We start from the raw sequence: 27398 nt of genomic DNA, 5'->3' as shown, positions 1-27398 counted from the left end.
ACAGGTCTCTGTCTGGTGTGCAAAAACACTGTATTTAGCACTTAGGGTTTTGAGCTCACATTATGCTGAATGTGATTGCTTGTCTTTTTTAACAAAAAAGCATATCATTTTACGTGTCTAACCACTTTTTATTTTCTTCGTTTTTGGAAGTGTGCTCCTGAATCAACATGTGCGAGCGGGAGAAGAGCATGGGTGAGAGGGGATGGCAGAGCGCTCAGACCACAGAGGGTGGGCGGGTGGTGCTCGAGGCAAGCAGAGGGGCAATGGAAGCACACAGAAAAAGGCATGTAGGCGGGGCAACCACAAGGACAGTAGAGAGGGGAGGAACTTGGGCAAGCAGGCAACGGAGGGTGTGCAGGAGGGGATGGGTAAGAAGATTTAGGTGGGAGAAGTACATCAGTGGTACAGCTGAGAAACACACACTCGCTTAGAGTGCTTAAATAAAAATAAAAATGTAGTGCCTGAAAAAGAGAGTAGTTGAGCACCCAGTAATGCGTCCATGCTCCAGGGGAGGGACAAACACATGGAGACAGGAAGCATACAGAATCTGATGAATAAGAAACAATCCAATTAGAGGAACAATGATGCCAACCAATTGTAAACAAATGGTAGCCTATGAGCCCCCTGTGAAATAACAAAAGGTCTCACAAGAGGGGATGCATGCTCTATCTTGAGCGAGACAAAAACAATTTACAACCTGTTCTTTAGACGAGATTGTTAAATCGACAGTACCGAATAGTAACACAGTCTTGGCATGTAATAATAAAAAGGAGGGCTTCCATTGGTAGTGCTTTCTTAAGAACTCACCATGAAATAGCATGCGCTCGTTATGGTGATTATGGTTTTCCTCCGAAACCTCCTTTTGCCTGTGGCAAAATCGTTCCCTCAGCTTTTTGTTTACTACCTTCTGGATCTGAAATGGAAACACAGGATTCCAAATACATTTTAATGTTTAATATGCAATACATTTCCTTTGATCAGAAATGTTTAAGGATTATGAAAAAAGCGCATGTACTAAGTTTCAAAATGTTTTTAATGGATATTTAAAACAAATGAATGCAAGCAGTCAACATAGAATGTATTATTGGTGGCAAGACAATCATTTAAAAAAGTTTACATATTAACTCAAAGTATGATAAAAATGGATAATCTCAGTGAAATTTAAAGACTATGAAGACTCTCTGGATACTCCACTACGGCATCCACAGAAATAACTGGAAAAAATATACTATTAAATTAAGAATCTCTCCTATTGTAGGCAATTTAGAAAGATTAGTCTCAGCACATTGGCAGAATATTAATTGCCAAAACTGCATTATTTTAAAAAGGAACATTACTCTTCCAGCACATTTAAAGGTTCCAATAATCCCTACTCCGACAACATGCATTAGGAGGTACTAATCTGCTAAAATATAGAGGTTGAAGCATAAAATCCCACAACTAGATTTAATAAACAGCACGGGGGCAGAATAAAAAAAAGTTCTTTGTAACATTAGTTCTCATCTCTGGCATCATCTTGGAATCCACAAACAATGCATCTCTCTGCCTCTTTGCAGACAGCAGATATGCTTTTAAAAGACAGATGACCATTTTTATTTTTAAATTCCTGTTCAATAACACTTTTTTTTACATTCTACTCTCTTCTTATTGAACCAGTTACTTACCTTTGGTAACACGCTTTCTTGTTGCTACTCTAACCGCAGATTCCTCACCTTTAGAATATTCCCTAGGTACCAAACTAAACGCGGAAAGCGCTCAGCAATGCTCTAGTGCACTGCCAGGAGCACGGTGTGGCTCCACAAAGTCTGTACCGCCAAGTAAAAGACAGGCAGAGTCGTATAGAAAAACCACTCATGTGGGGTGAAGTTTGTTTCTTGCTTGACGCTTTCCGCTCCCTCAGGCAATGAGCACTTGGCAGCAGTCAGTATCAGTGTGCAGAACTCGAACTTGGGACCTTTTTAGATGTTAAAAAGAGGATACTCCACAGAATGTGGAGGTTGGAAAGAAGACTGGAACTTGCAGTTAGAGTATCTACCAGAAAGAGCGTTACTGAAGGTTAGTAACTTATTCTTCTGATGGATTCTTCTAACTGCAAATTCCTACCGTTAGTATAGATACTAAAGCAATACCTACCTTCTAAAAGTGGAGGCTCTATGGAGTGGACTCCGACCAAAATGTTCTGCAGACTGACCTACATTTAACCTTGCTGTCAAGACAACAGAATGCATGCAACGATGCCAACGTCCCACCCTAGCAGATATCAAGGACTTCCAAAGGTGGAGGGTCTTTGGAGTGGGCTCAGGCCAAAAAGTTACGCAGAGTGAGCTACATGTCCTTCCCATTTAACTCTACCAGAAATCAAGGACGGACACTCCACACGTAGTGGTAGTAGCCTTAGCATTTGTGAAATGGACCGTTTTTTGGGCAGAGTGCTTAGCAGACTTTAATTCATATGGATATTCTCCTCAATAGAGGCCTCTTTTGCACAGCATTTCCTTTCTCCGTCCTAGTGAACCCCAGTTAAAGCAGATTGTGCACCCAATGGGCCCTGGTTTGATTGATGTAAAAGCTGAAAGCTCTTATGGAGCCCAATCGATAGAGCCACTCCTCCCCTCCTCCTTCAAGGGGCGAGGAGGGTCAAAGAATGTTGGAAGAGTGATGGATTGCCCAATGTGGAAAGGAGTCACAGGTTTAGGCAAAAAGGTTGTCTGAGTCCTCAGCACCAGTTTGCCCAGTATGGGGTCAAGACCAAGTTAGGTTCCCACTATGGCATCGCAAACAGTTTGGGAGAAATGTGTGTCAAACCTTTAATACACTGCATCACAGCAGAGGACTCAAAGACAGCTGGCCTGGTAAACATAAAAAGGCTGAAAGGGCCAATAAATACCCTTTTAGAGTGCCAATGGAAAGGCCTGGCTGGGCGAAAGGCAAAACAAATATTACAAGCAAAACATCAGTTTTGCTTGTCAGGAGTCTACCTTGCGAATTCCACAAGAAGCCACAAATTTGTCCGAGCTCCCACCATAGTTGGACTTCATTGAAGGGTGTATGACAGCAAGGATGACATCCACCACTTCAGGCTGCAAATCCAATGCAGTAAATTGCTGCCATTCACGTGTAGATTGTGCAAGTTCAGGTGAAGGACTCTGTCCTGCTACTCTGACAGGAGATCCACTGGAAGTGGTGGTCTGATCAGAGGGCATATGCTCATGCCAGAGGTTCTGAGTATCACAATCACATTCTCCTGACCCTATGTGGGACCATTAAAATGATCAGGGCCAGGTAGTTCTTGATCTTTTTCAGAACTTGAGCAAAGAGTGGCGGGGTAGCAAGTCGTACAGAAGTCCCATGTTGAATCCCAGGCGAAGTGCGTCTCCTAATAAACTTTCCACAGAACTCCAGTGCAGAAAATTGTGGACAATGCATGTTGAACTGGGGTGAAAAGATCTAGCCAGGGGTTTTATTCCCTGTTGGAAGATGTCCTGCACCACCTTGGGATGTGGTCATCATTCGTGATCAGCCAGATGTCGCAGTCTGACCTTGTCTGCTCAGGCATTCAAGGACTCCCACCTGGTGGTCTACAATCAGAAAAATTAACTGACACTTGAGCCAACTCCAAAGGTGAAGCACCTCCTGGCACAGGACCCAGAACCCCACTCTGCCATGCTGGTTGGAGTACCACTGTTGTCAGTGAGAACGAATAGTTTCTTACCTGTCTGTGTAGTTTTGCAGCTTGAAGATCATTCTGGATTCACTATGCTGTGCATTATTCCGCAGTATAGTGGTTGAGTTCGGAATCGTTGTCTTTTCACTCTTTTTTTCCGTAGCCCAGGTGGGCGTCTGCGTCCCACCTTTTGGTGTCCTTCCTGTTACGTCGGTGCGCTCCTGTGGAAGCTCCTACCTTGGGGCGCCATCTTCGGATTCTTTTTTCTTGTTTTTGTGTTTGTGAATACTTTGGCAACGTTTTCAACTTTTCCCTTAAAGTAAATGAACTCCCACTTTGTCTCAAGGTGTCTGTTTTTATGTTATCCTTGTATTTCCACCTTCTTCTCCTGCCTCATCTTTCTGGCGGAGGTGGGTGGGTTCGCTAGTGAATCCAGAAAGATCTTCAAGCTGCAAAACTTCACCAACAGGTAAGAAACTATTCGTTTTGCATCGTGAATCTTTCTGGATTCACTATGCTGTGCATAGACTTTGTAGCAGTTTGTTATGTTTGTGGCGGCTGGGTGGAAGATAAGCGTTTGTTGTTGAATATATGTTGAAGCACTTTTTGTCCTACTTGTGTTTCCTTGTTCATTTGTATATCCACGCAGTAGTGCTTAGTGAACGAGTGCACTGAAGACCATGTTGCCGCCAGGCACGTCTTGAATGGGTGTGTTAGCTAGGAAGGCTATTGTTGCTCCTTTTTTCCTGGTAGAGTGGGCTTGTGCCCCCTGTTAGTTCTTGACCTGCCAGTTTGTGGCAGAATTGTATTGTTTGTGCGATCCATCGTGTGATGGAGCCCTTTGTTACTGGTCTACCCAAAAAACTGCTTGCGAAGGACACAAAGAACTGCTTTGTTTTCCTGTGTTCTTTAGTTCTTTCCATGTAATGCTTTACTGCCCTTCTAGCGTCCAGAGTGTGCAGTCCCCTCTCTGCGTGTGTGGATGGTTTCTGAAAGAAGCCTTGGTATCTGTATTGTCTGGTTCATGTGAAACTTTGACACCACCTTTGGCATAACGTCTGGGTCCATTCTCATCACCACCCTGTCATTGTGTATTTGGATGTAAGGCTCTTGTAGCGTTAGTCGTTGTAGTCCGCTTAGCCTGCATAGCGAATTGATTGCCACTCGAAAGGCTATCTTCATTGTGAGCATTTGTAGTGAGGCCTTATGGATGGGTTCAAAAGGCACCTTCATAAGCTCTGTTAGGACTAAATTAAGGTTCGATGCCGGTGGCGGCATCCTCTTTGGTTATGCGATCCTTTTAGCCCCTTCCAGGAATCTTTTTACCACTTGTGATGTAAAGCAGCTCTTTCCTGTCTCTCCTCTTGTGTAGGCTACTATCGCTGCTAGGTGTACTCTCAGCGAGGTAGAACTTAGGTTTGATTTTAGCAGGTGTGTTAAATATTTTAGCACAGTTGATTCCTTTGTCATCTTTTTGTGTAGTTTTACCTTGATGCACCATTGTGTGAATCTTTTCCATTTTGCCACATAGCACCTCCGTGTGGTAGGTCTCCTTGCCTCTCGTAGCACCTGAAGTGTATTCTCCGGCAGTTTCAGGTGTGCAAACTATGTCTTCAGGAGCCATGCCGCTAGGCAGAGGCTCTCTGGCTGGAGTACCTCTCCGTTTTGCATGGAGGGTAAGTCGCTCCTTTTCCCGAACTTGTGAGGTGGTCCCTGCGCCATTTCCACTATTTGTGAGAACCATGACTGCCTGGCCCACTGTGGTGCTACCAGGATCAGTGGCATGTTGCTGGTTCTGCATTTGCTGAGTACCCTGTGCATCAGTGGTATCGGGGGAAAAGCGTAGGCAATTATTTTCAACCAGCTTATCCATAGGGCATTCACCTAGGATTGCTCCCCTGGTTGCCTGGATGCATTCTGGTGTGTTGCAAATTGGTCTATTGTCGGTGTCCCCCACTTTTTGAATAGCCTTTGCGTTTCTTGTGCATTGAGCTCCCACTCGTGGGATGCCGATGTCTGTCTGCTGAGCCAGTCTGTCCCCACGTTGTCCTTTCCTGATCGGTGTATAGCTAGGAGATCTATCTTAAGTGGGATGGCCCATCTCCATATGTTTTGTGCTAGGGTGGATAGTGCGACTGATTATGTTTCTCTCTATTGATGTATTACATCATTGTGGTGTTGTCGGTTTGTATTCGCACTCTTTGCTCGTACAGTTGTTTCTCGAAAGGCCTTTAGTGCGAGGAACACGGTCTTCAGTTCCAGATAGTTGATGTGCTTGATCGCATCTGTTGGGGTCCACAGGCCCAGCACCTTGAGTTGGTTCATGTGTGATCCCCATCCCTTCTGGGATGAGTCTTTGGTGATGGTCACTGTTGGGTTTGGTGGTGTCAGAGGCTTCCCCCTTGTTATGTTCTCCTTGTTCCACTACTCCATCTCCTCCTGCACTGCGTGCGTTACAACCACTAGATCTTCCCAACTCCCTGTAGCTTGTGACCAATGTTGTTGCAGCCATTCTTGGAATGGTCTCATGAGGAGCCGTATATTGGGGACTAGGTGTATGCAGGATGCCATCATTCCCATGATCTTGCTCGCTGTCCTCACTGTCAGAGCTCGCCCCTTCTAGTACTGACGTGTCTCCTTCAGCAGGGCAAGTGTTCTCTCATCGCTGGGGAACACTTTGCTCAGTATGGTGTTGATCTGTGCGCCTAGGAAGATCTTCACTTGTTCCATTGAGGATTTGCCCCAGTGTATTGAGAATCCCAGTTCTGTTAGCATCTCTGTGACACGCTGTGCATGTTCTTTGCATTGTTTGTAGGAACTTGCTTTTATTAGCCAGTCGTCGAGGTAGGGGTATACATGAATCCCTTCCCTCCTTAGGTGCGCTGTCACGGCTGCGAGACACTTGGTGAAGTCCCTTGCCGTGGATTTTAGTCCAAAGGCCAGGGCAGTGAACTGGTAGTGGGCTTTGTCGATGGCAAATCTCAGTAGATGATTGTGCTGCCTGTTCATGGGAATGTGTAGGTAGGCGTCTTTTAGGTCTATGGTGGACATAAAGTCTCCGTCCCTTATATGAAGGATGACTTCTTGAAGAGATGTCATTTTGAATTTTTGTGTTTTTATGTATTGGTTTTTATGTATTGGGTCTTAATGTTTCATCCACCTTTGGTACGAGGAAGTAGTTAGAGTACACTCCTTTGTTTCTTTCTTTGAATGGTATTGTTTCTATGGCCTCCTTATGGAGGAGTTCCTGTGCTTCCTCTATGAGTAGCGCCAGTTCTTTTTCTGAGCACGCTTTCTTTTTTGGTTTCCTGGTTGGTTTCTTTTCCAGTTCTATGCAGTATCCGAACGGTATGATGTTCAGTATTAATTTGTCTGTTGTCATTTTATTCCATTCCTGGAAGAAGTGTTTTAGTCTGCCTCCTACTGGTGTTACATGTTCGTTGATCTTTGGCTTGTGTAACCCTTTTTTCTTGACTTTGTTGTGCCCCTCCCATAGAGGTGTCGTGGGGGTGGGCACGCTTGGTTTTGCAGAGTCACTTTGAGGTGGGTTGCTGGCCCCCTCATCTTGTTGCCCTCGTCCATTCGCCCTCCTGCAAAAGGACTGGCCACGAGGCTGGAATCGCCGGGTTTGCTTCTGCTGGCCCTGCTGTGCTTTATTGTCACCCTGGTAGTTCTGCTGGAATGCCTGATGGGACGTCCCAGGCTGGTTTCCCTCTCTTCTGTTTGGCCTCCATGTCTGGGTGCCTCTTTTCATTCGTCTGAATCACAAGGCCCCCACGGACCTTGCAGTTTTATTTTATTTTTTCAGTTGGGTGAGTTTCTCATCCACTGGTGCTCCGAACAGGGTTTCTCCATTGAAGGGGGTGTTCAGAATGTTATTCTGTATTTCCGGCTTGAAGCCTGAAAACCTCAGCTAGGCATGCCATCTTTCTGTGACCCCGATCGTCATGAGCCTGCTGGATGTGTCTGCTGCATCCAGGGCTGATTTTAGGCGTGAGTTAGCTATATTCTTGCCTTCCTCCACCAGGTGCGTTGCTCTCTGTTGGTATTGCTCAGGGAGGTGTTTGAGCAGCTGCCTGACCTCGTCCCAATGCTGGTAGGTTTGTCTGTTGAGTAGGGCATTAGAGTTGGCAATGCACCAGTGTACTGCAGCATTCCTCTATTTTCCCTCCAGTGAGGTCTATCCTCTTACTTTCCTTGTCTGGTGGTGGGCCTGAGTTTGTGGGAACGTTGGCCCTCTTTCTGGCTGTTGCTGTAATGATGGAGTGATCTGTGACAGATCCCTGGATGTAGGGAGGGTCCTTAGAGGAGTGTTTGTATTTCTTCTCTGTTCTAGGTGTGACAGACCTGCAGCTTGCTGGTTCCTTGAATGCTTCCCTCCCCTGGTCCAGGACACTTGGTAGCATGGGGAGGAATTGACTCCTGGTTTGACTGGGGAGCAGGGTCTCTAAGAGGAAGCAGGCTTTTGGTTTTTCCTTCTCCAGTTTCACTCTATAAGTTGTTGCCGCATTCCTGATGACCATGTTGTAGATCCCAATGTCATCTAGCGGCGAAGGCCTCTAAAGATACGTCTCCACGGCCTCTTCTGGGCTTTCGGCGTCGAGGTCCTGCCAATCCAGCTCCTGCTCCTCCGAGGATGCAGAGTCCAAACTTGTGCGCTAGTCTTCATCGCCTTCCTTGTCTAAGTATAGGCCCTCTTCCTCTTGGTGTTCTTGGGGCTCGGGAGTTTTCGGCGGTTTTTCGGCATCGAACTCTTCGACGAACGTTGTCGCCGGCTTCGACGGGACGGTGAACCTCTTCATCCGTTAGTCGAGTTCTCTTTTCCTTTGCAGGATGTGATCCATTTCGGCCTCGAGCCTTCTCTTTTTCCTTTAAATCTCGGCGGCCTGTTCGGCGTTGAGTGTTTCAGACGATCTCTTCAACGTAGACTTCGAAGCAGCCTTCGGGTCCTTTTCCTTCAGCGCCGAGCGCTCCTTTTCGGGGGCATGCTTAGACGGCCTAGGCTTTTCTTGTGTTTTCGCCGTCTGGTAGTCCTTTTCGAAGAATCCGCGGGGCTGTTTGTCCCTGAATGCAGCTGCGGCCGTCGAAATTTTCGACGCCAGTTCTCCTTTCGTGGACTTAAACTATTTTTTCGAGAGTCTGACTCAGGCTTTTGAGAGTCTGTCGGGGTTTTAGGGGTCGACGTCTCTCCTACCTCTTCTGTAGTTTTCTTATCGATCTCTACGACCGTGAAGTCATCTGGTCCCTCGGCGATGTTGTCCTTCCCGTTACATGGAGATGCCAAAGTTACGAAGCGACAGAGGTTGGCCTTTTCCTTGCATGCTGTGGTTGGCTATCTTCTGCTTCTCTGTAATCCTGAGAGTCTTCGGGGTGAAGCCGGAGCAGGCGTTGCAATCCTTGCTTTCGTGGTCGACCGGCAGGCAGAGGTTGCAAACCGGGTGCTGGTCCTTTTGTGCGTATTTGTGGTGGCAATAGCGGCAGTTTTCGAAAGGAGTCTCTTCCATTCCTGCGATCAGAGGGTCCCCTGTGTGCGCATTTATGTGTTCCAGCAGCAACCATTGCAGATCACATGCCATTCCTTCTGAAATCTGAATGGAATCCGCAACATTTCTGTGGTGCTGGGCCTACTGGGATTTCAAATTCCATTGCACAGCCTACATATGCTACCAGGCATAGCTGACCAGAAAAATGTAGTAGGCTAAGAGGCCAAGAAGACTCAAAGCTAATCTCGCTAAGATCAAGTACCGAACTGCCAAGCCATGTCTTCCCTGGACCGGAAGAACAATTGTTACTTACCTGCTTGAGCTCTGAGGAGAAGGTTCTAGAGGGCTGCTGGCGCCTGATTGGCTGCAGTTTGGACTAACATAATGACAAGGATAGGCTGCATTGGAACTTTTATATTCCCATGCATTCCTATGTAGAATTTTTTGGTTAGGTACCCTATTATGCTTCTATGCATATTTTGGATTTATCCTTATTATGTACTTTATATATTTGTTATATATTATATATATATTTAGTATTTATTGCTATTTTATTTACCGTGGGACTCCCACTCCGACGACGGGGAATATTCAAGCATGTGAATCTATGAAAGACACCCCAATACTGGAGAATCAAGCATCCTAGGACCGGTTTCTGGCTATCAGCCGTCTTCAGCCAGAATAGCTGTACTCCAGTGGCTTAGTGAGCACGGGACCCACGTCTGGGCATACCCTTCCCACATAGGGTGAACAGCAAAACACACAAGATGATTGACGGTTACTTTTTACCAGTACTTCACAGCTGTGCATCGAGAGGACTGGTTGACTACTGACAGAGTCTTTGAAGACTGCCTTGAAACTCTATCTTTATCCAAAGCGTCAAATGATGAACAGCTGGGCTTCAAGTCACCTCTGGAGGCAAATTAAGTCAGGGAAGATAGTCAGAGCTTGAAAATAGGTAGATCGGTGAAACCGGATGGCATACCAGGGGAGCTTTATCATGTAGTGTCAGAATCCACCATGCCACTGTTCTTGTAAATGGGATATTCGGATATAAAAGGGCTCTGACCTCCTTGCTCAGGTAATTGTAATGACTACCTTGAGACCAGGAAAAGATCAACAAAAATGTGAAAGTTACAACCTAATTTTCTTGGTAAACTACAACTCCTAAGATTTCTGTCAGTATTCTAGTGAACAGACGATCTGTTCATCAGGTCCTCAATATGTAATCAATCAGTGAAGTTTCATATCAACCGATTAACAATCTGCTGCATACTGTGATCATCTCTACTGATTTGGCACAAAGACCTTATCACCTCTGGCAGCCTAAACCTTAGAGACCACCATAGCTGCCGACTGTGAAAACTGGTAATTTCTATAGCCAATGCTAGCAAAGCAGGCAATGGCAGCAAATTAATATTTGTGCTACTGGTTATATGCAAATCTATCCATGCCAGTATTTTGGATAATGGGAAGGTACTAGTGAGCCATTAGTGGAGACTGACCATTGTCACTTACATTTATTGACGACTACAGTGTATTCCTTGCCCACAGCTCAAAATACTGCAATGGTCTCATTCTGTTGCAATTAACATGAAGGTAAAATTGGAGTACGTGCTGATACCCTCATTATTTACGTCCCAGACACCATTCAAAGAGTTAGTACTCATGTGCACAGCTCTTAATTGATACATTTGGGGAAGTTTCTGGATATTGCTGTGAGTCAAACTAAGTCTGAAATCATTGCTTTGAACCTAGATTGTGATTTCCCTCTATTGAGATTAGGTGTTTGGAGTTAATCACAGTCACATTTATGCTGTAGCTGAAGGTAATATAAACAGCATCACAATAAAATAATCAAATAACTTTGAAAATGAACCAGTCTGCTGTTAGTCATGCCAGTCATCATTTGACTCTTAAATGTAATCAAAATGTTGATCCGGACTACCTATATTTGTGTGTGAGGCTATCCAAGTATCCAGTAAAAATGTGGTGATTTCTAAGATGTGTAGCCTAATTTCCAATTTTTGGGAATCAAACATTTCTAGATTATCTTGATGAAGCATTGTAGGACCACTAAATGTACATCTGCAAACTTGGGTCGGATAATTAAGCATTTTAGTTTCCAGGCTGGACCAGTTGTCACACAGATGACTTCTTAGCCAAGGCCATAAAGCATGGTAGTTTTGCCTCCCTGTATAAATTTGCAGCATCGAAATCCTTTAAGAAAATGCACTTTAAAAGCCTACTTTTGGCCAGAAAGACAATGTATATTTGTAAAGTACATGGATCAACCAAGGGTATCGAGGCGTTGAATAACAGATTTTTATTGTTGCCCAACTCAATGGTACTCATTTTTTCGACCCCAGAAGGAGAAAAGGCTGAGTGACCCTGCTGGGATTTGAACCTGTGATCATGAGTTCAAACACAGGCCCCTACAGTGGGCACATTAGTCCACCAGACCCAGACATTGAAAGACAGCCCATTTCACCCTTTTGGATAATCACCCAGAACCACATCCTACCCAACAGGTATTTTAAGCCTTCCAAAAACAGAATATGCAGTGATGGGAATTGGATGGATGGGGTCCATTCTACTCCTGGCACTCTTTCTTCATTGATAGTAACTAATTATCCAGGTTTAAATACATGCATGTCATATCTTAGATTGCTCCTGTCAAAACTACTTATACCATGGACTTGGAAATGGACGTGAGGCCTCAAATTCCTTCTCAGAAAGGACTTTTCAAGTGGTTCAACATGGAAATTCGAGTTAAATGAGTGGCACAGGGGTGGAGCGGATGCATCAAAAAGTTGGAGCTTCTAAACCTATGGCAACTGTGTATTGATTTACTATAGTCAAATGTCTAACTTGCTCTACTGAGAACCATCTCTTCACTAACTAGTGTGGGTTCTGCACTGCAATGTAAGTCTTGGGATCAGGATGATTAGCCCTACAAGTATTTGATCTTGAAAGCCCTCCAAGCTTCAGGCACTTATCCTCATAACAGCAATCAACTGTGAATTGGTTCTGGAGCGGATAAAGCAGGTTTTAAACACTCAAGAGTATGAACCAGGCTTCATTTTTGACCGCTTCAATAATTTTGAGGGCATATGTACCCAGTTCAACGCATATTGCAGGAACGGTCCCAGAGAAACACAATCATCAGGGGCACCAATATGGAAAGTTGTCAGTCACCAAAGTTAGCAAATTGTGTACGGACTGTTTGGGTGTTACCTGTCTCAAGTGCCAATGTTGAGAGGGCCTTTTCACAGATAAAAGTTTACATGAGAAGGAAAGACCAAAGACTTATTAAAGAAGTACTGTATGGTGTACTACAATAAATTTGATTTGTAAAAATGTATTTTGACCTAATATACACTGTAGGTACACTGTCTATATACCATGCACTATCAGTGCAGAAAGCAAGCAATAACAAAAGCAAAATGTTCCATAAACACTGGGAAAACACAGTTTTTGTAAGGACGCAAAAGTGTATAACCAATGATAATCCGTTTTTTTAAGGTACTGATATCACTGGAAAATACTGAAAAGCCCCACCAGAATTTACCAAAAATAGAAACAGGAAAGCTTAACTATCATACTTTTACTTAAAGATGGTACAACTTCCTTGAAACGTATCTTGACTATGATTATTATGTTTTGGCTAACAGAATGTTAAGGCTTACCCTTAAGACATTATATCTGTTGAAGACCCCACCTGCATTACCGCCATCTCTATGTTCTCGGATCGAGTTCTGCATCTGCAAAGGGAAAAAAAACAATAACAAAAATTGTGTTACTAAGTAAGCATATGGTATTTTTAGGCCAAGTGTGAAAGATAACAAAATTATCCAATTGAAGGTTTTCTATGAGGGAGGCAAAGGCAAAACTAAAAAACTGCAATACCAAGGTACAAATGGTGCTTATGTTTATCCCGAGTACAAAAACTGAAATTAGTTTGGAAAAACGTTTGTGGAGCACAAATATAGCACTTCCTGAACTTAAACATAGTATGTTGTGATAGCATGCAAAAAAGTATTACACTATTCATGCTACTTTTTCAATAATCCGCAATAAAGCAGAAGTGAAAAATAAAATACATCAAAAACAATTTCTCATTGTTACTTTAAAAAATACATTCTCAAATAACCACATTTGTTACAATTAAGGATTTGTTCATTGGAAAACTGAAGACACAAACCTACTCAAAGACAGTTCTGTCACAGGTTATCCAAATTTGGAAAATTCCACTAACATACAAACCCAGGCAAAAGAAATTCTTGCCAGAAATGATTTGTAAAACATAAGAGCCAACATGCGCTTGTGGGAGAACTGCTTGAAATATGTTTCAAAGATCACACTGCCATAATACCAGACAAGAGGAACTGCAAGGAGTAAATTTTTCTAGGTCCTGCCATTCTATCTGGTTCGTAACACAAATATATTGGATAAAGTATCCCCAGCCATTATAAAGATAATGCAAGCCACTGAGGCGTTCCATGAGCATATAGAGGAACAAAGCTGAAGACAGAGTTCATTTACAAAGTTATGTATCTACAAGGAAATTTGCAATATCCTGACCATGTACGGAAGTGGGTACTTTCTTCCTCATAATATACAGTGAAATGCTAGAAACACAGCACTTTCATATGAAAGAGATCATGTTTGATAACGTTAGTGCAAAATGAAAGACCTCAATAAAGCGGTTATATTTTTAGTTGTAAAAAGATATTAGAATCGGTTTAACCCGTTCGGCGCTTATGACGGAAACGTTCAGTCGCGCACCTCGGGTGAGCTGTGCTAGTGATGGAACGGCTGATTTCGCGCCTGCGCGGCGCATTCTATTGAGCGGGCGCGTTCGTGACGGAACCGTTCCGTCACTAGCACAGCTCACCCGAGGCGCGTGACGGAGCGGTTCCATCACAAGCGCAGGTGAGCCGTGCGGCCCCCCACCCCCAAGCACTGCGGCGGAGTTGCCGCCGCAGTGATGGGGTTAATACAAATCAGTTTAAAAAAAGGTGCAGCAGCTCGAAATGTGAAGAAACATTCTAACTTTTCTCTAATTACGTAGCAAGGAGTGCAAAAAATAAACACATTACCATAAATCTCCTTTCTACTTGCTACTATATAGCTAGAAAAACAGAGTAGAAGACCCAAAAACAAGGTTTTGCTTTTGCTCTTCAAAACAGTAGCTTTCCTAATGCTGTAAGACCTGACCTGCCTTTACCCTTGGCTGCTGGCTCTTGCAGCAGGAATTGCGACATCAAAACTCAAATGTAGTAAGTTATTACAGTTGAGCGGCTACATCATTTCTTTAGAACAGGCAAATAGATGAATCATAAGTCGCCTAGTATAAAGAAAATTAAAGACTTTTTTAAACAGGGATTGCAGAATCCCATGTATTATAATACACTGAGCAACTACAGTCTGTCGACAAAGTGGAATAATCTACTACACTCCTTTTGTTCAAGTAGGTGATCACATACAATGCGGTTAGTCAGGACTGGTTACTAGTTTCCAACTAGAAAGAGATGAGATAAACACGAGGCTGACGTTTCAGCAGATTCATGTGACAATTCCCGTTAAGCTTCAGCAGGGCACTATTTCACGGGCTGCTTACAAAAAGTTCTCAGCCATCAAATAGTACAAGTAACAACGGTTGTCTTGAGAAGTGAGATTAGAGAACGAGTTACTTGCCTTCGGTAACAATGTATCTGGTAGAGACACACTCTAGCCACAGATTCCTTAACTTAGAATATCCCCAGGCGTCAGACTGGACCTGGAAATCTTTTTCCCCAGCAGTACCTCTGCATGCCGAGGGGCAGGGGGGCGGGCGGCTTCGCCTGGCTCCGTCCTGACATCGTCCACGGAAGTTATATCAATGGAGCCATGTAAGACCCCTTCCGCCTGCTGACGTCAGTTTTCTGCAGTGAAACTTTTCCGCCCCACAACGCAATGCCACTACCAAAACTCTGAGAGTATAGGAACAATATTCCAAAATAGAAACAAAAACCTTTGAAAGAACTATGATAAGAAACCACCCCATGTTGAAAAAGTACTCAACACTTGGAGGGGCTGAAGGAAGCGAACACGCAACCACCCCAATAAAATATTCCACTAAACAAAGAACTGTGCCCCCCTAAAGAGGCAACGGCAGCGGAAATGAGTGACATGACAATCAAAGACAGAATGCAACCACAGGATTGACATGTACGACAAAGGATGCAACTGAAAAAAGGGTAAAGGACTAAAAAAGTTGTGACACATGGCCAGTGACCAGAAGTAAACAACCACATTGAAGAGGTACAACACCCCCACAAGAACCTATGCACTGAGCAAAGTCCAATAGAAGCTCAACCCAAGCACCTGCAGCAGAGACGAGACCCCAAGACATGGGGAGACAGACAAGAACGGAGAGAGGGTTAGAAAACACGATCAACTCCATGCCAGAAGAACCCGGATGGAGTAGCAGGGAAAAGCACATCATCTAGGCACCCAAAAGGAGAATGAGTGGAAAGCTAACGTGCCTCGAGCAGAATGACACACCCTCATCCTGGAGGTAGGTGAACTAGAGAACCCCCAGGAAGACCATGGCCACCTAAAAGGAGGCAAGGTGGTAGAACCCCACCTGGAAAGGTCCTCGCAGAACGGGGAGAATGGGCGGGCGTTAAGGATTCTACAGCTAGACTGTCTCTACCAGATACATAGTTACCAAAGGTAAGTAACTCGTTCATCTGATGGACACATCTAGCCACAGATTCCTTAACTTAAAATAGATACCACAGCTATACCACATTGGAGGAGGGCCTGCAACCTAACCCACAATGTTCATGAAGGAAGCAGACCGTCAAGAACGTTGACGGAAACAAGGTGGCGTTTCCGCAATGCCAGCACAGCTGAAACAATACCCACAAGGCTCAGTATTGCCAGCATATACCAGACCCACAAGGCTCAGTATTGCCAGCATAGCTGAAACCAGAACCTGAAGGTCAGGGCGGAGCAAGAGAAGCAAGGTACCACAATCCATCAGAGGACAACACGAGTCCACTGTCGGCCAGATGGGGACGAAACAAAGTCATAGGACTAGAAAAATCAATGCACAATGACAGAATGCCACAGATTTCCATGAAAAGAGGGAAATGGAGTATAGGGCCCTTGATTACAGATTCAGAAATCAGGGCGGCACAACCGCAAATGACAACAAACGACATGTCAGGGCAGAGGACATCATGTCGAAACACCAAGAGGTGCACAGATGTGAATGACAAGAATACACGAAAACAGGTAGTATGTACCTTGAGAACTACACAAAGCAGAGATCAATGAAGCGTAACCCCAAAAACACGTGTGGGTTGACCATGAAGACGGCACGGCACCAAGTAGCCAACCAGGCCCGCTCTGGTTAAAACCTACCACTTATAGGCAAACCCCCAACAGGGTGTGCCCAAGCCTTTCCCAACACCAGGGAAGAAGACCACTGCAAGAAAGCACATGCAAGACAATGGCTCAAGGAACCCAACGGGTCCACCATGATAACACACAACACAGTACGGATCACAAGTAGTGACAGATGAACCGATCCGTAGCGGAACTGAGCATCCACAGGGCGCGTGTACCCACGCCCAAGACAGCCAACAGCACTTAGGGCAGAAAATGTAGCCAAGCAAGGCAGGAGGACGTGAAATCCACTCTGGGGCGAGTCGGAAATGGCCGAGCCCCAATAATACACTGGAGCCAACTGCGTCCACAGACGCCGGAGAGTGCCACGGAACAACCGTAGGCAGCAATACAGAAACTCCAGGAGAGGGCCACGTGAGTGCAACAGCAGAAAGCTTGTAAAAGGGGAAGATACTCACAGCATAACCCACAGGAATAAACCCCAGGGGGGCAGATAATAGCAAAGAGAGCTCCATGGGAGTCTCCGAAAACATCCTGGCAAGGAACAGCAGCTACACAATAGCAAACATATACCCCACATAGGGTACGTCACATCCCAATAACTGCAAGGTACACCTCCTGAGACAAGCTCATAGGCAGAGGAAAAAAAACAAACAGCTGGCCCAGCTGCACCAAAGTAAGGGGAAACCCCCCTGTCTGAAGAGCCATACAATCTTTCTGGGAAATACCTCTCGAACCCAGAGACGTAAACTGAAAAACACCGTCACACGAAAATACAGATCCACCATAGGGGACTAAAATACAAGCAGTCAATGGAATCCTGAGAAGAGACGCTAGACCGCAGAGTCGGCATGCTCAACAAACAAATGGGCTCCATCAAAGGGCAGATCCCTGAGTCGCTCTCGAACATTTTCGCGGAAACTGCTATCATGAAGCCACACATGGCGACGCAGGGCAACTGAGCTGGCCATAGCTCAACCCACGGAGTCAGTGGAGTCAATGGCCAACCAAACGGAAACCTGCGGCATGTCGGGACCGAACCGAATAATCTGGAGTAGGTCAGCACGAGGGCCCTCTAGTAAAGAGGGAAGGAGTAGTTCGACTGAGTCCCAAAGGGCAGAAGTAGCCCGAGCAAATACGTAAGTAGTGTTAAGGGCCCGAAGGCCGGAACTGGTGGATGAAAAAACATTGCAGCCACACGACTCCAACCACCAAGACTCCCGAGTGGGGGAAAACAACGGTGAAGGAGAGGAAGGAAGCGCAGCCTGGACTACAAGTCCCTAAGCCCTAGGAGGAAGGGAGAAACAGGCAGGGTCATCTGGATGTGGGAGCCGGCCGGTGGCAATGCGCAACAGCACGCACCACAGGATCCCCTGATGAGGGTCTAAACTAAGTGCCCAGAAGGACATCATACAATGACCTGCCAAAAGGCAACAGAGTGACCCGGTGGAGAAGATCCAATAAAGGATCTGAAGGCTTGGAGGCAGATGGCGGCTGCATTTGTAAGATGTGTGCAGCCCTACTAACCGCCCTCGCAAAGTCTACACTTGCCTCTGTGGCCATCCGAGGGGAAGACATCAAGTCATCCATTGGAGATGGCTGCAGGGTAAACTGTCCACCTAACTACAGAGGCCCAAAAAAAATAGGCTGGCCAGTGCTCCATGGGCCCCTGTTCCGTGGAAGATGGAAAAACTTTGTGGGCGGTGAACCCACTGGGGTCACGTCCTCCAACAGAGGAACAGCCAGGGATGGAACCGGCGTCGACCGACGTCGGGATGGCGCCTTATCGGCGCTGACAACTTCCGTAGAGGACTCATCCACTCGCCGCCAGACCGGTGTCGACTCTACCTCCACCAAGGCAGGAGCCGGCGGGAAGGAACAACGTCGAACTCTGTGCTGCAGCCGCATCCAGCGACGACATAGGGAGCCCCGCAGGACTGGGCGAAGGCACGTCAGGAGGGCTCATTGTCAGAGTGGGATGCCCATCCAGGCTATGTCCTGACGTGGCAGCAACTCCGGGACCGGGGTCAAGGCACTCTGTCAGCGCCGAGGGTGAACCTGCCGGCGAACCCCCAACCTGAGTTCCTACCCTCACTGTAGGGCCCGAAGGCGCGCCAGGGAGAGGGGGTGACCCAAAGAAGGCCTACAGGGCCCTGGAATAAGCTTCCATCTGGGTCTGAGTCTCCCCAGCACCAGGAAACTGTGGGGGCTGACTCCTGTGGGTTCGCGTCTGGTGAAGACCGGGAGCAGCGGGCCCCGATGTCACGCTTGTGCGAGTTAGAGGACCTTTCGGTGCTTACTTGAGGCAGGCGAACGACGTCCACAGGAATGAATCCGAGACCTGGCCCGAGTAGAGATCTCAGAGTGGGAAGAATAAATGCCCTGTGAGGACTCTGATCAAGACAACCGGGCAGACATCAGTTTCATCCGACAATCCCAGCAGGGACTTCGGCTTCAGCTGCCGACAGGCGCCGCACTCAAAGGAGACATGGTGCTCGCCCAGGTACCACATACAGATCTCGTGTGGATCCGTTGCCGACATCTGCCTTAACAGGACGCACATGATTTGAAGCCTGCAGGCATCAGCACACAATTCCAGACGTGAAATGCGCCACGAAGGCCTGATACCAAAACATCCCGGAGGAACCGCTAAGCTCCGGATCTGCTTCGAGACGCAGAAATGAAGAAAACGGACGTGAGCACGCCAAGGGGGTCTTAAATGGCTCCATTGACGTCATTTCCGTGGATGACGTCAGGATGAAGCCCGGCGACGCTGCCCCCAGGTGTGCAGAGGTACTGCTGGGGACAACGTTTTCCGGATCCAGTCTGATGCCTGGGGATATTCTATCAGATAAGGCTTGATGTCTCTATCAGATAAGGAATACAATAAAGGGATTATTTTCCGACATTCACCACTATCTTGTTGGATGGTTCTTAACACAACTTAATAGAAACAGTCCATTGACAAATATTATTGGTTTGGTCACAGTTCATTGGCACATCGAACTTACCTAGAGAAAAAGTATGATATTTTCAGACCTCATTTAATTTGTTCATCAGGAGAGCATTTATGTGTAACGAAGGTTAGGAAATTCCTTAGCCACCTTGAAGAGTAATGTTGTACATTTAATGGAATACTTGATGTAGTACACCGCATGGAGGTTCAACTTGCAATTATTGGAGTACCTCGACTGAGCAGGTGGATATTAAATTCATAAAACCAAATCTGTATACACTAATATGCAAAGATCACATTTCTTATTACCAAAGTACAGCGACACAGTAGAGGAGCACTAGGACTCACTCGAGGCTGTGCCTCATGTGCGTCATGGCCTCTACTTGCTCTCAACAATTGTAATAGCAATTTAAACTTTGTAGAACTGACTGTATAACATACACACACACCTCCTATATAAGGTAAATCCAGCAAGTCAAATGGCCTCAACTGGAGTTTGGTGGACAACGTGCCAAACTACCCTGCCTGCCAAACTAATTGTCTGAGCACTCCATTTACAATGGGATGAACTGTCAGGTTTTTGCCAGCAGAAACCTTACACCAATAGGGCCATTGTTTTAGCTACACCAGACAATCTACCCTATTAAAGGCGGCTGGTGTGACATACTTTTTTTTCTGTTCTGGACCACCCAGCCGTTCCAAAACAAAATACAAAATAAAAAAAATGCCCCCCACAACCTTCGAGGAAACTGGACTTCTTTTGGTCTGTGACAGAGTTCAAAACAACATTCTAAAGTAAAACTTTTTTGCTGTCTGTGCCCGTTTACCATAATCGGAAGCAAAAAGAATATCTACTTGAATAACTTGTAGAATTCTGACTGGAAGGGGTATCAACTGAGGGATATATTAAGGGAGTCTACTTTAACCAACAGCATCTGGCTCATGGAAGCGCCATCAGCTACAGGTACCTGTAGAGCAGATGTGAAGACATGACTAGTGATGGTGTGCTCCTCATTACTGGTAAAGAGGAGCCTTAAAATATATTGTCTATAAATTCAAAGTTTATGAACCCATAATTGACATTGCTAAATGAAGAGGACGTCGCCTCTTTAGTGGAGTGACAGCAGAAAGTAGACTAACCAAGCTTGCACAATATGGAGGTAATATCTTGAGGCATTTCAATGATCTACTGAGCTGTGAAAACTAGAAGGACAGGCAGATGCACATTCCAAGTCATCTCCTCAAATTTTGAGAATTCAATCTTTAAAATGAAGGGCTGGACAAATAACTAGCATTTAGGGGCATCTAAAAACACAAGTGAGCCCCTTGGGATGTTCTGGGTCACATCAGCCAGATGCTGATCAGAAATTAAAAGGATGCTTGTTAAGTGAAGAATGCATTGTGTTTCTCTGCACAGAAGACTCAACTCTGGTCATGAACCTCCAGCGAGGTGTTCTGCAAGATCAAGTTGCTACTCTACTCTGCTGGAGATGTCGTTCACCCAAAGTAAGAAAACCAGTTACTTACCTGTAACTTTGGTTCCCCAGTATTGGTAACTTTCATAGATTCCCATGCTTTTGTATCATTCCCCGTCGTCTGAATGGGAGTCTCAGTAACAAAAATACCATAGCTGTAGGTACAAAAGAGAAAGGAAAAAGGCCTAGGCCTCATTCCCTTTTGTAGCATATCACCCTCTTTTTGTAAAAGAGACCAAACTTAGGCATCAGCCAATCAGTAGTGCCTCACCCCGTAGAACCCTCCTGAAGGAACCTCAGAGCCTCAGATTTTCGTAGCCGTTGTGTACTAGACACCATATCTGTTGTAGGCTGAGCTTTCCTCTGGGAGGTGGGTGGGCGCATGGGAATCTATGAAAGTTACCAATACTGGGGAACCAAAGTTACAGGTAAGTAACTTGTTTTCTTACCCCAGTATTGGAACTTTCATAGATTCCCATGCTTTTGTATCAGAGTAGCAAGCAGTTAGCAACAAAACCACATTTTGTGTCATAAAATTATTGCAATAGCCAACATGACAAAGATACAAAATGTGTAATACGGAAGGTGGGATAGAAAGGAAAGCTCACCAATTATTGGAAGAGGTTCCTCAGGACTGCTTGTCCTACTGCTGTATCATCTTGTTGTAAGGATTCCAAGCAGTAATGCTTGGTAAAGGTGTGAACGCTGCTCCAAGTAGCAGCTCTGCAAATGTCTTTAATCTGCACCCCGCAAAGAGGGCTGTTGAAGATGCCACAGATCTTGTGGAATGTGCTCGAATCCTACCAGTCAGAGGTTTTCCTGCTGCAGTGTGGCAATGCAGAATGGCACTTGTGATCCATCTTGAAATACCCTGCTTGGATAGCGGAAGGCCCTTGCTTGGACCCCCAAAGGCAACAAATAACTGAGGATTTTCGAAATCCCTTAGTACGTTCCAAATAGAATTTCAAGCATCGTTGTACATCTAACAAATGCAATGTTCTTTCTGCTGGTGTAGCTGATTGAGGAAAGAACGCCTTCAGAATGACCGGCTCATTCAAGTGGAAGTCCGAGGGAACTTTAGGCATAAACCTAGGGTTAGTTCTCATGATTACAGTGTTTCTTTTGAATTGGAGGAAAGGATCTTGGATAGTCAAGGCCTGCAATTCTCCAACACGCCTAGCCGACGTGAGAGCGAGGAGGAGAGCCAATTTCCATGAAAGCTACTTCATGTCAGAAAGATGGATTGGTTCAAATGGGCCTTTCATGAGCTGAGAAAGGACTAGATTCAAATGCCAAGTAGGAGGCGGTCTCACTGGTGGATAGACTCTGAACAAGCCCTTAAGAAACTGCTTGACAAACCTGGAGGACCACAAGGAAGGCACAGACCCAGACCTTCTGTACCTCGAAATCGCCGCCAAATGGACTTTAATCGATGAATGGGCTAGTCCCGACTTAGCCAAGGACAGCAGATAAGGTAGGAGCTGATGAGGCTTGGAAGCAAAAGGATCAATCTTTTCTCTCCTACACCAGCAACAAAATCTTTTCCACTTAAGACAGTAAGTCCTGTTCGTTGAAGGAGCCCTTGCCTGGGAAAGGACCTCCTTAATATCTCTTGATATGGGGAGATTCCTAAACTCTCGCTGCTCAGGAGCCATGCTGTCAGGTGTAATGACTGTGGATCTGGGTGCCAAACTTGTCCTACGGACATTGTGAGGAGATCTGGTAGAACCTTCAAAGGAAGAGGAGGAGCTAGCGACAACAGATGGAGTTCTGTGTACCAGAACTCTCTCGGCCACACAGGGGCTATCAGGATTAACCTGCACGGCTTCACTTTGATCTTCCTGATGAGCCGCGGAATCAGAGGTATGGGGGGAAAGGCGTAGACAAATGCTATCGAAATCACATTCCCCAGAGAACCTCGATGGTGAAACCTGCTTGCTTAAGACCGGCATTTCTTGTTGGTCGGTGTGGCAAAGAGATCCACCTCCAGTCTGCCCCACTGGCTGCAGAACTCGCTGATTCAATTCCCATTCGTGGCTGACTGAGGATGACCTGCTCAGTCTGTCGGCGTTCTCGTTTAGAACACCTGGCAAGTGTTCTGCCTTTAGAGATATTCCCTGAAGGATCGCCCATTCCCAGATCTGTTGAGCTTCTTGCGATAATGGGCGAGATCTGGTTCCTCCTTCCTTGTTCACATAGTGCATGGCCGTGGTGTTGTCCGTCCTGATAAGCACTTGCGAACCATCCAGGCGAGGAAGAAAAGCTTGCAGAGGCAGTCTTATCGCCCTTAACTCCAAAAGGTTGATGTGGAGTTGTTTCTCCTGGGGTGACCGCTGACATGCAGGTCTTGCATCACTGCTCCCCAACCCTCCAATGGCGCGTCCGTTGTTACAACTTGTGGAGACGATTCGCTTACGAAGGATAGACCTTGGGACAAGTGGTTTTGATCTGTCCACCATAAGGCCGCTTCCTTCATCATTGGAGTGATGGTCACCTTGTCCTCGAATGAACCGTGGACCTGCTTCCACTGGTTGTCTAGTTGCTCCTGCAGAGGACGCATTCTTAGTCTATATGAGGAATTAGGGGTATACATGATTAAATCACCCCCAGCAGAGATTTGTAGCGACGTACTGAAAGACACCTTATTTCTATTAAGTCCCGAGCCAAGGTCTGTAATTTCTCCCTCCTTTCCGGAGTAGGGGAGGCTCTTGAGAGCTTTGAATCCAGGATGGCTCCCAGGAAACAAGCCTTTCTGGACAGGACCAGGGATGCCTTTTCATTGTTTAGAGTGAGTCCCAGATTCTGAAACAAATTTGTAAAAGCCTGAACAGCGTCCAGTGCTGCCTCCCTGGACGGAGCTTTCAGCAACTAGTCGTCCAGGTAGGGGAAGACTTGGAAATGGTTCTTTCGCAGAAATACTGCTACTGGCGTCAGCACCTTTGTAAAAATCCTCCGGGCTGAGCGGAGTCCAAAGGGTAAAACCCAGAACTGAAAATGGCTCTTGGCTACTGTGAATCGTAGAAACCTTCTGTGTGCTGGGTGAATCGGGACATGGAAGTACACATCCTCGAGATTGAGCGTGGCCATGAAATCCCCCGGGCTGATAAGCTTCAAGATGTCCTGGAGAGAGACCATCTGGAAGGACAGGGAGATGAGATAGGTGTTGAGCTCCCTGAGGTCTAAAATGGGGCGCAATTTCTCTAGCGTCTTCCTTACCAGGAAGAACCTTGAATAGAATCCTTGTCCCTTTTGATTTGAGGGAACCGGCTCTATCGCTCCCTTCCGGAGCATCTGTTGGACCTCGAGCCGCAGGAGACGCTGGTGTTTCGATGGAATGGTTTGTTGGGTGCTTGGGTGGCGGGACTTGCGTAAATTCCAAGGTATGTCCTTTCCGAATGATGTTGAGCACCCAACGGTCCGATGTTATCCTGGACCAGTTTTGAAGGTATTTGGTTACTCTGCCTCCAACTGATGATCTCTTGGAGGAGGGTCCAGTAGGAAGAGCCAGGAGGCCGCTATTGGCGCTTGGACGAATCTCGTACTCGTCCAGCCTGCTTCCCCTGATTGTAAGGCCTGGAGTAGCTTGAAGACTAGCCCTGTCTCTGCTGATAAGGTTGACGGTATTCCTGGGAACCTGAGCCCGTGGAGGAATAGCGCTGCTGTTGATAGGATCCCCTGTAATTATTACCTCTGCCTCTGGATCCCTTAAAAGGAGAATTGCGGTACTGAAGGGTCCCCAAGGACCTGGCAGTCTCCGTGTCCTTTTTTATTTCCTGAAGAGTGTCATCAATCAGTTTTCCGAATAATGCTTCACCATCAAAGGGCCGATCCAGGACCTTGTTTTGGATCTCAGGCCGGAACCAAGTAACCTTCAGCCATCCTTGGCGACGGAGAACTGCCAATCCCCCGCGATGGAACGAAACGCTGTTGTTGCAATGTCCATTGCACAGTCTATGATCTCCATTGACGTCGCTTCTCCCTCCTGTAAGATCTTTTTTGCCTCTGATGTTGACTCCGGAGGTAGCTGGTCTAGGAACGGGGCGACATCACACCAAAGCTGGCGGTCGTATCTATCCAAGATCGCCAGGGCATTTGCAGCTCGCACTAGAAGACTCGCCATCTATGAGAATTTTTTTCCCGCATTATCCAATCTCCGCCCTTCCTTGTCCGGAGGAGTTGTTAAGGGGGCAGAGGGGTTACGGGATTTCCTCTGCACTGTATGTGAGATAACGGAGTCTGGTCTTGGATGACCCGTCAAGGCCGCCGGTCAATCGTCGGGTGCCCTGTATTTCTTATCCAGAAGCGGTAGCACAGGGACCACCGTCGCAGGGTTCTTCATAGCCTTTAGGCCCTCCTTCCACAGATGATCTACAATAGGAATTGACCTAGTTGTCTTCCTTAATATCATATAGTAAAAATCCGTAGCCACAGCAGGCATGGCCAAATTGAACCTGCCAGCTGCTCTTTCCATCAGCTGATGGAAACCTCCAATGTCCGCTGGCGGGGAATCAACTGGATCCTGAACTGGTGATGAGGGATCCGGAATGATATATTCATCATATTCAGTAGTATGAACAGAGTCATGATCTGACTGTTGATCCTCATCCGAGGAATCATCATGGGCATCTGCCAGCCCGGAGGAATCCTGTGGAAAGGATGTTTGAGGCTGAGGAGAAACCTGAGCAGGTAAACCTGGCATCACCGTTGAGGCAGAAATCACTGCAGGCGCAGCAGGCGCCACCGGGAACAGATTTGGCCTATTCGCCTTAGATTTGTAGTCCTGCAGCATCTCATGCAGATCCTGAAGAAAAGAAGATGGCACTGTAACCATATCCTGCCCAGAATGGTGTTGCGACTGGGTCATCTGCTGATGATCATCATCCTCCTGGTCGTATTCTCCTTCAGAGTCTGTGTCCTGGCATTTGACTAGAAGTTGAGAGGGACTATTGGCATAGCTGTACGAGTCCTGATCATCCTCCTCTGACTCCCCTTCCTGAAAGAGCAAGGTTGGTAGCAGAGGGGTCACTCTCCTCGCAGAAGTCATCTCCGGCGTAATTCTTGTTACAGAAATCGTAATTCTCTTTTCAGAGGACAATACCGTCGACGCCTTCGTCGCCACCTACGCCGCCTTCGTCGTCGCCGCCTTTGTCGTCACCGCCGTTGTCGTCGACGCCTTCGTCGACACTGCCGTCGGCAAACCTCTCGTCGACGCTTCTGTCTTAGACGACTGTTCCTTCGTCGCCGAATCCCCCGACGACGGGCTCGTCGATGATACCAATTTCGACTTAGATTTCTTAGTCGACGGAACCTCCGCCGTCGACGTCTTCGAGGACTTATAACTCCTCTCAGAAGACTGGGAAGAAGGTTTCTTGAAGGCTGAGGTAGTCTTCTCACCCATGGAAGGCGTAGCTGGTCCTACCCTCTCCTTTTTACCTCGGTGAAGAGATTTGCTGGGACCCTGGCTCTCAGACTCACGGGGGGTCTTTTTTGAGGCCTTAGTAGATCGCTCCACAGAAGGAGAAGGGGAACCCCTACCCCTCTTCACTGACCTTCTTGAGGAAGATATCAACGCTGCATCCTCACTGTCACTAGAGACCGTATCCTTCCTAGATTTCAGCTTCTGGAGCCATGTCAAAAGTCTACCCTCACGGTCCCGGAGGGTCTTGGTCGAAAAGTGCGACAGATCTTACAGTCCGCAGCCTTATGGTCAGGATAGAGGCAATAGATGCAGTCTTTGTGCTTATCCTCTACAAAAAGCCTTTTCTTGCCACAGGTGGAACATGGCTTGAAAAGGGCCCTTTTCTTCTCCATGTCAGACATTCTGGAAGGCAGCTAACAATCCTGAAGAGTGTAGGAGAGTAGGGTCTGCAATCCTATGATAACCCCAGATTTTTGCTTTTTGCTTCACTGGTTTACGACTTCTCTGGCTGTGGGCCTGCTAATCAGACCCACAGCCTTGCTGTTCTCTCGCTAAATTGACACGTGTACCTTAGGTGCATTTACCAATTGGTACTGGGCCACCTTATCAGACCCTGTAACTCAGAGCATAGGTGTACCCAGGGTCTACCAGGGGCTGCAGCATGTATTATGCCACCCCTGGCTGGCCATCTAAATCTGACACAACTGGCTGCACGACAGCTGGGGCAAGGAGGTGTAATCACCCCTTGCTGTAGATATAGTATACCTATATCTAACCCTAAAATGGACACTCGTACTCCTATCAGTCACTCCTATGGCATGCCTTGACAATCCTGAAGGCAGAGTGCTTGGAATCGTGTGAGATGGTGCTCTGGCATGAGCTGAGCCAGTTTGCAGCTTGCGGAACCAAGTCCTAATAGCTGTTCCATGATAACGCATACCATATACTCTTAAGTGCATTATAATCCTCGCGGTTATATGCCAACTCTGGTATCGCTTAA

At 46.4% G+C, this 27398-nt stretch overlaps 1 protein-coding gene across 1 annotated transcript in view; it reads right to left on the bottom strand.

Annotated features, from left to right (window-relative positions):
* TNKS (tankyrase) overlaps positions 1-27398 on the bottom strand; it is a 700580-nt gene that overhangs the window by 36451 nt on the left and 636731 nt on the right. The window contains exons 24-25 of the mRNA XM_086961923.1: positions 12837-12911; positions 808-913 (exon numbers count right to left, since the gene is read on the bottom strand). Of these exons, the coding sequence (XP_086818049.1) occupies positions 808-913; positions 12837-12911 (181 nt within the window). The remainder of the gene's footprint in view (positions 1-807; positions 914-12836; positions 12912-27398) is intronic.

The sequence above is a fragment of the Lissotriton vulgaris genome, chromosome 3_1, assembly GCF_964263255.1.
Source record: "Lissotriton vulgaris chromosome 3_1, aLisVul1.2, whole genome shotgun sequence".
Classification (NCBI taxonomy): Eukaryota; Metazoa; Chordata; class Amphibia; order Caudata; family Salamandridae; genus Lissotriton; species Lissotriton vulgaris.
This window is presented reverse-complemented; position numbering and strand designations above follow the sequence as displayed.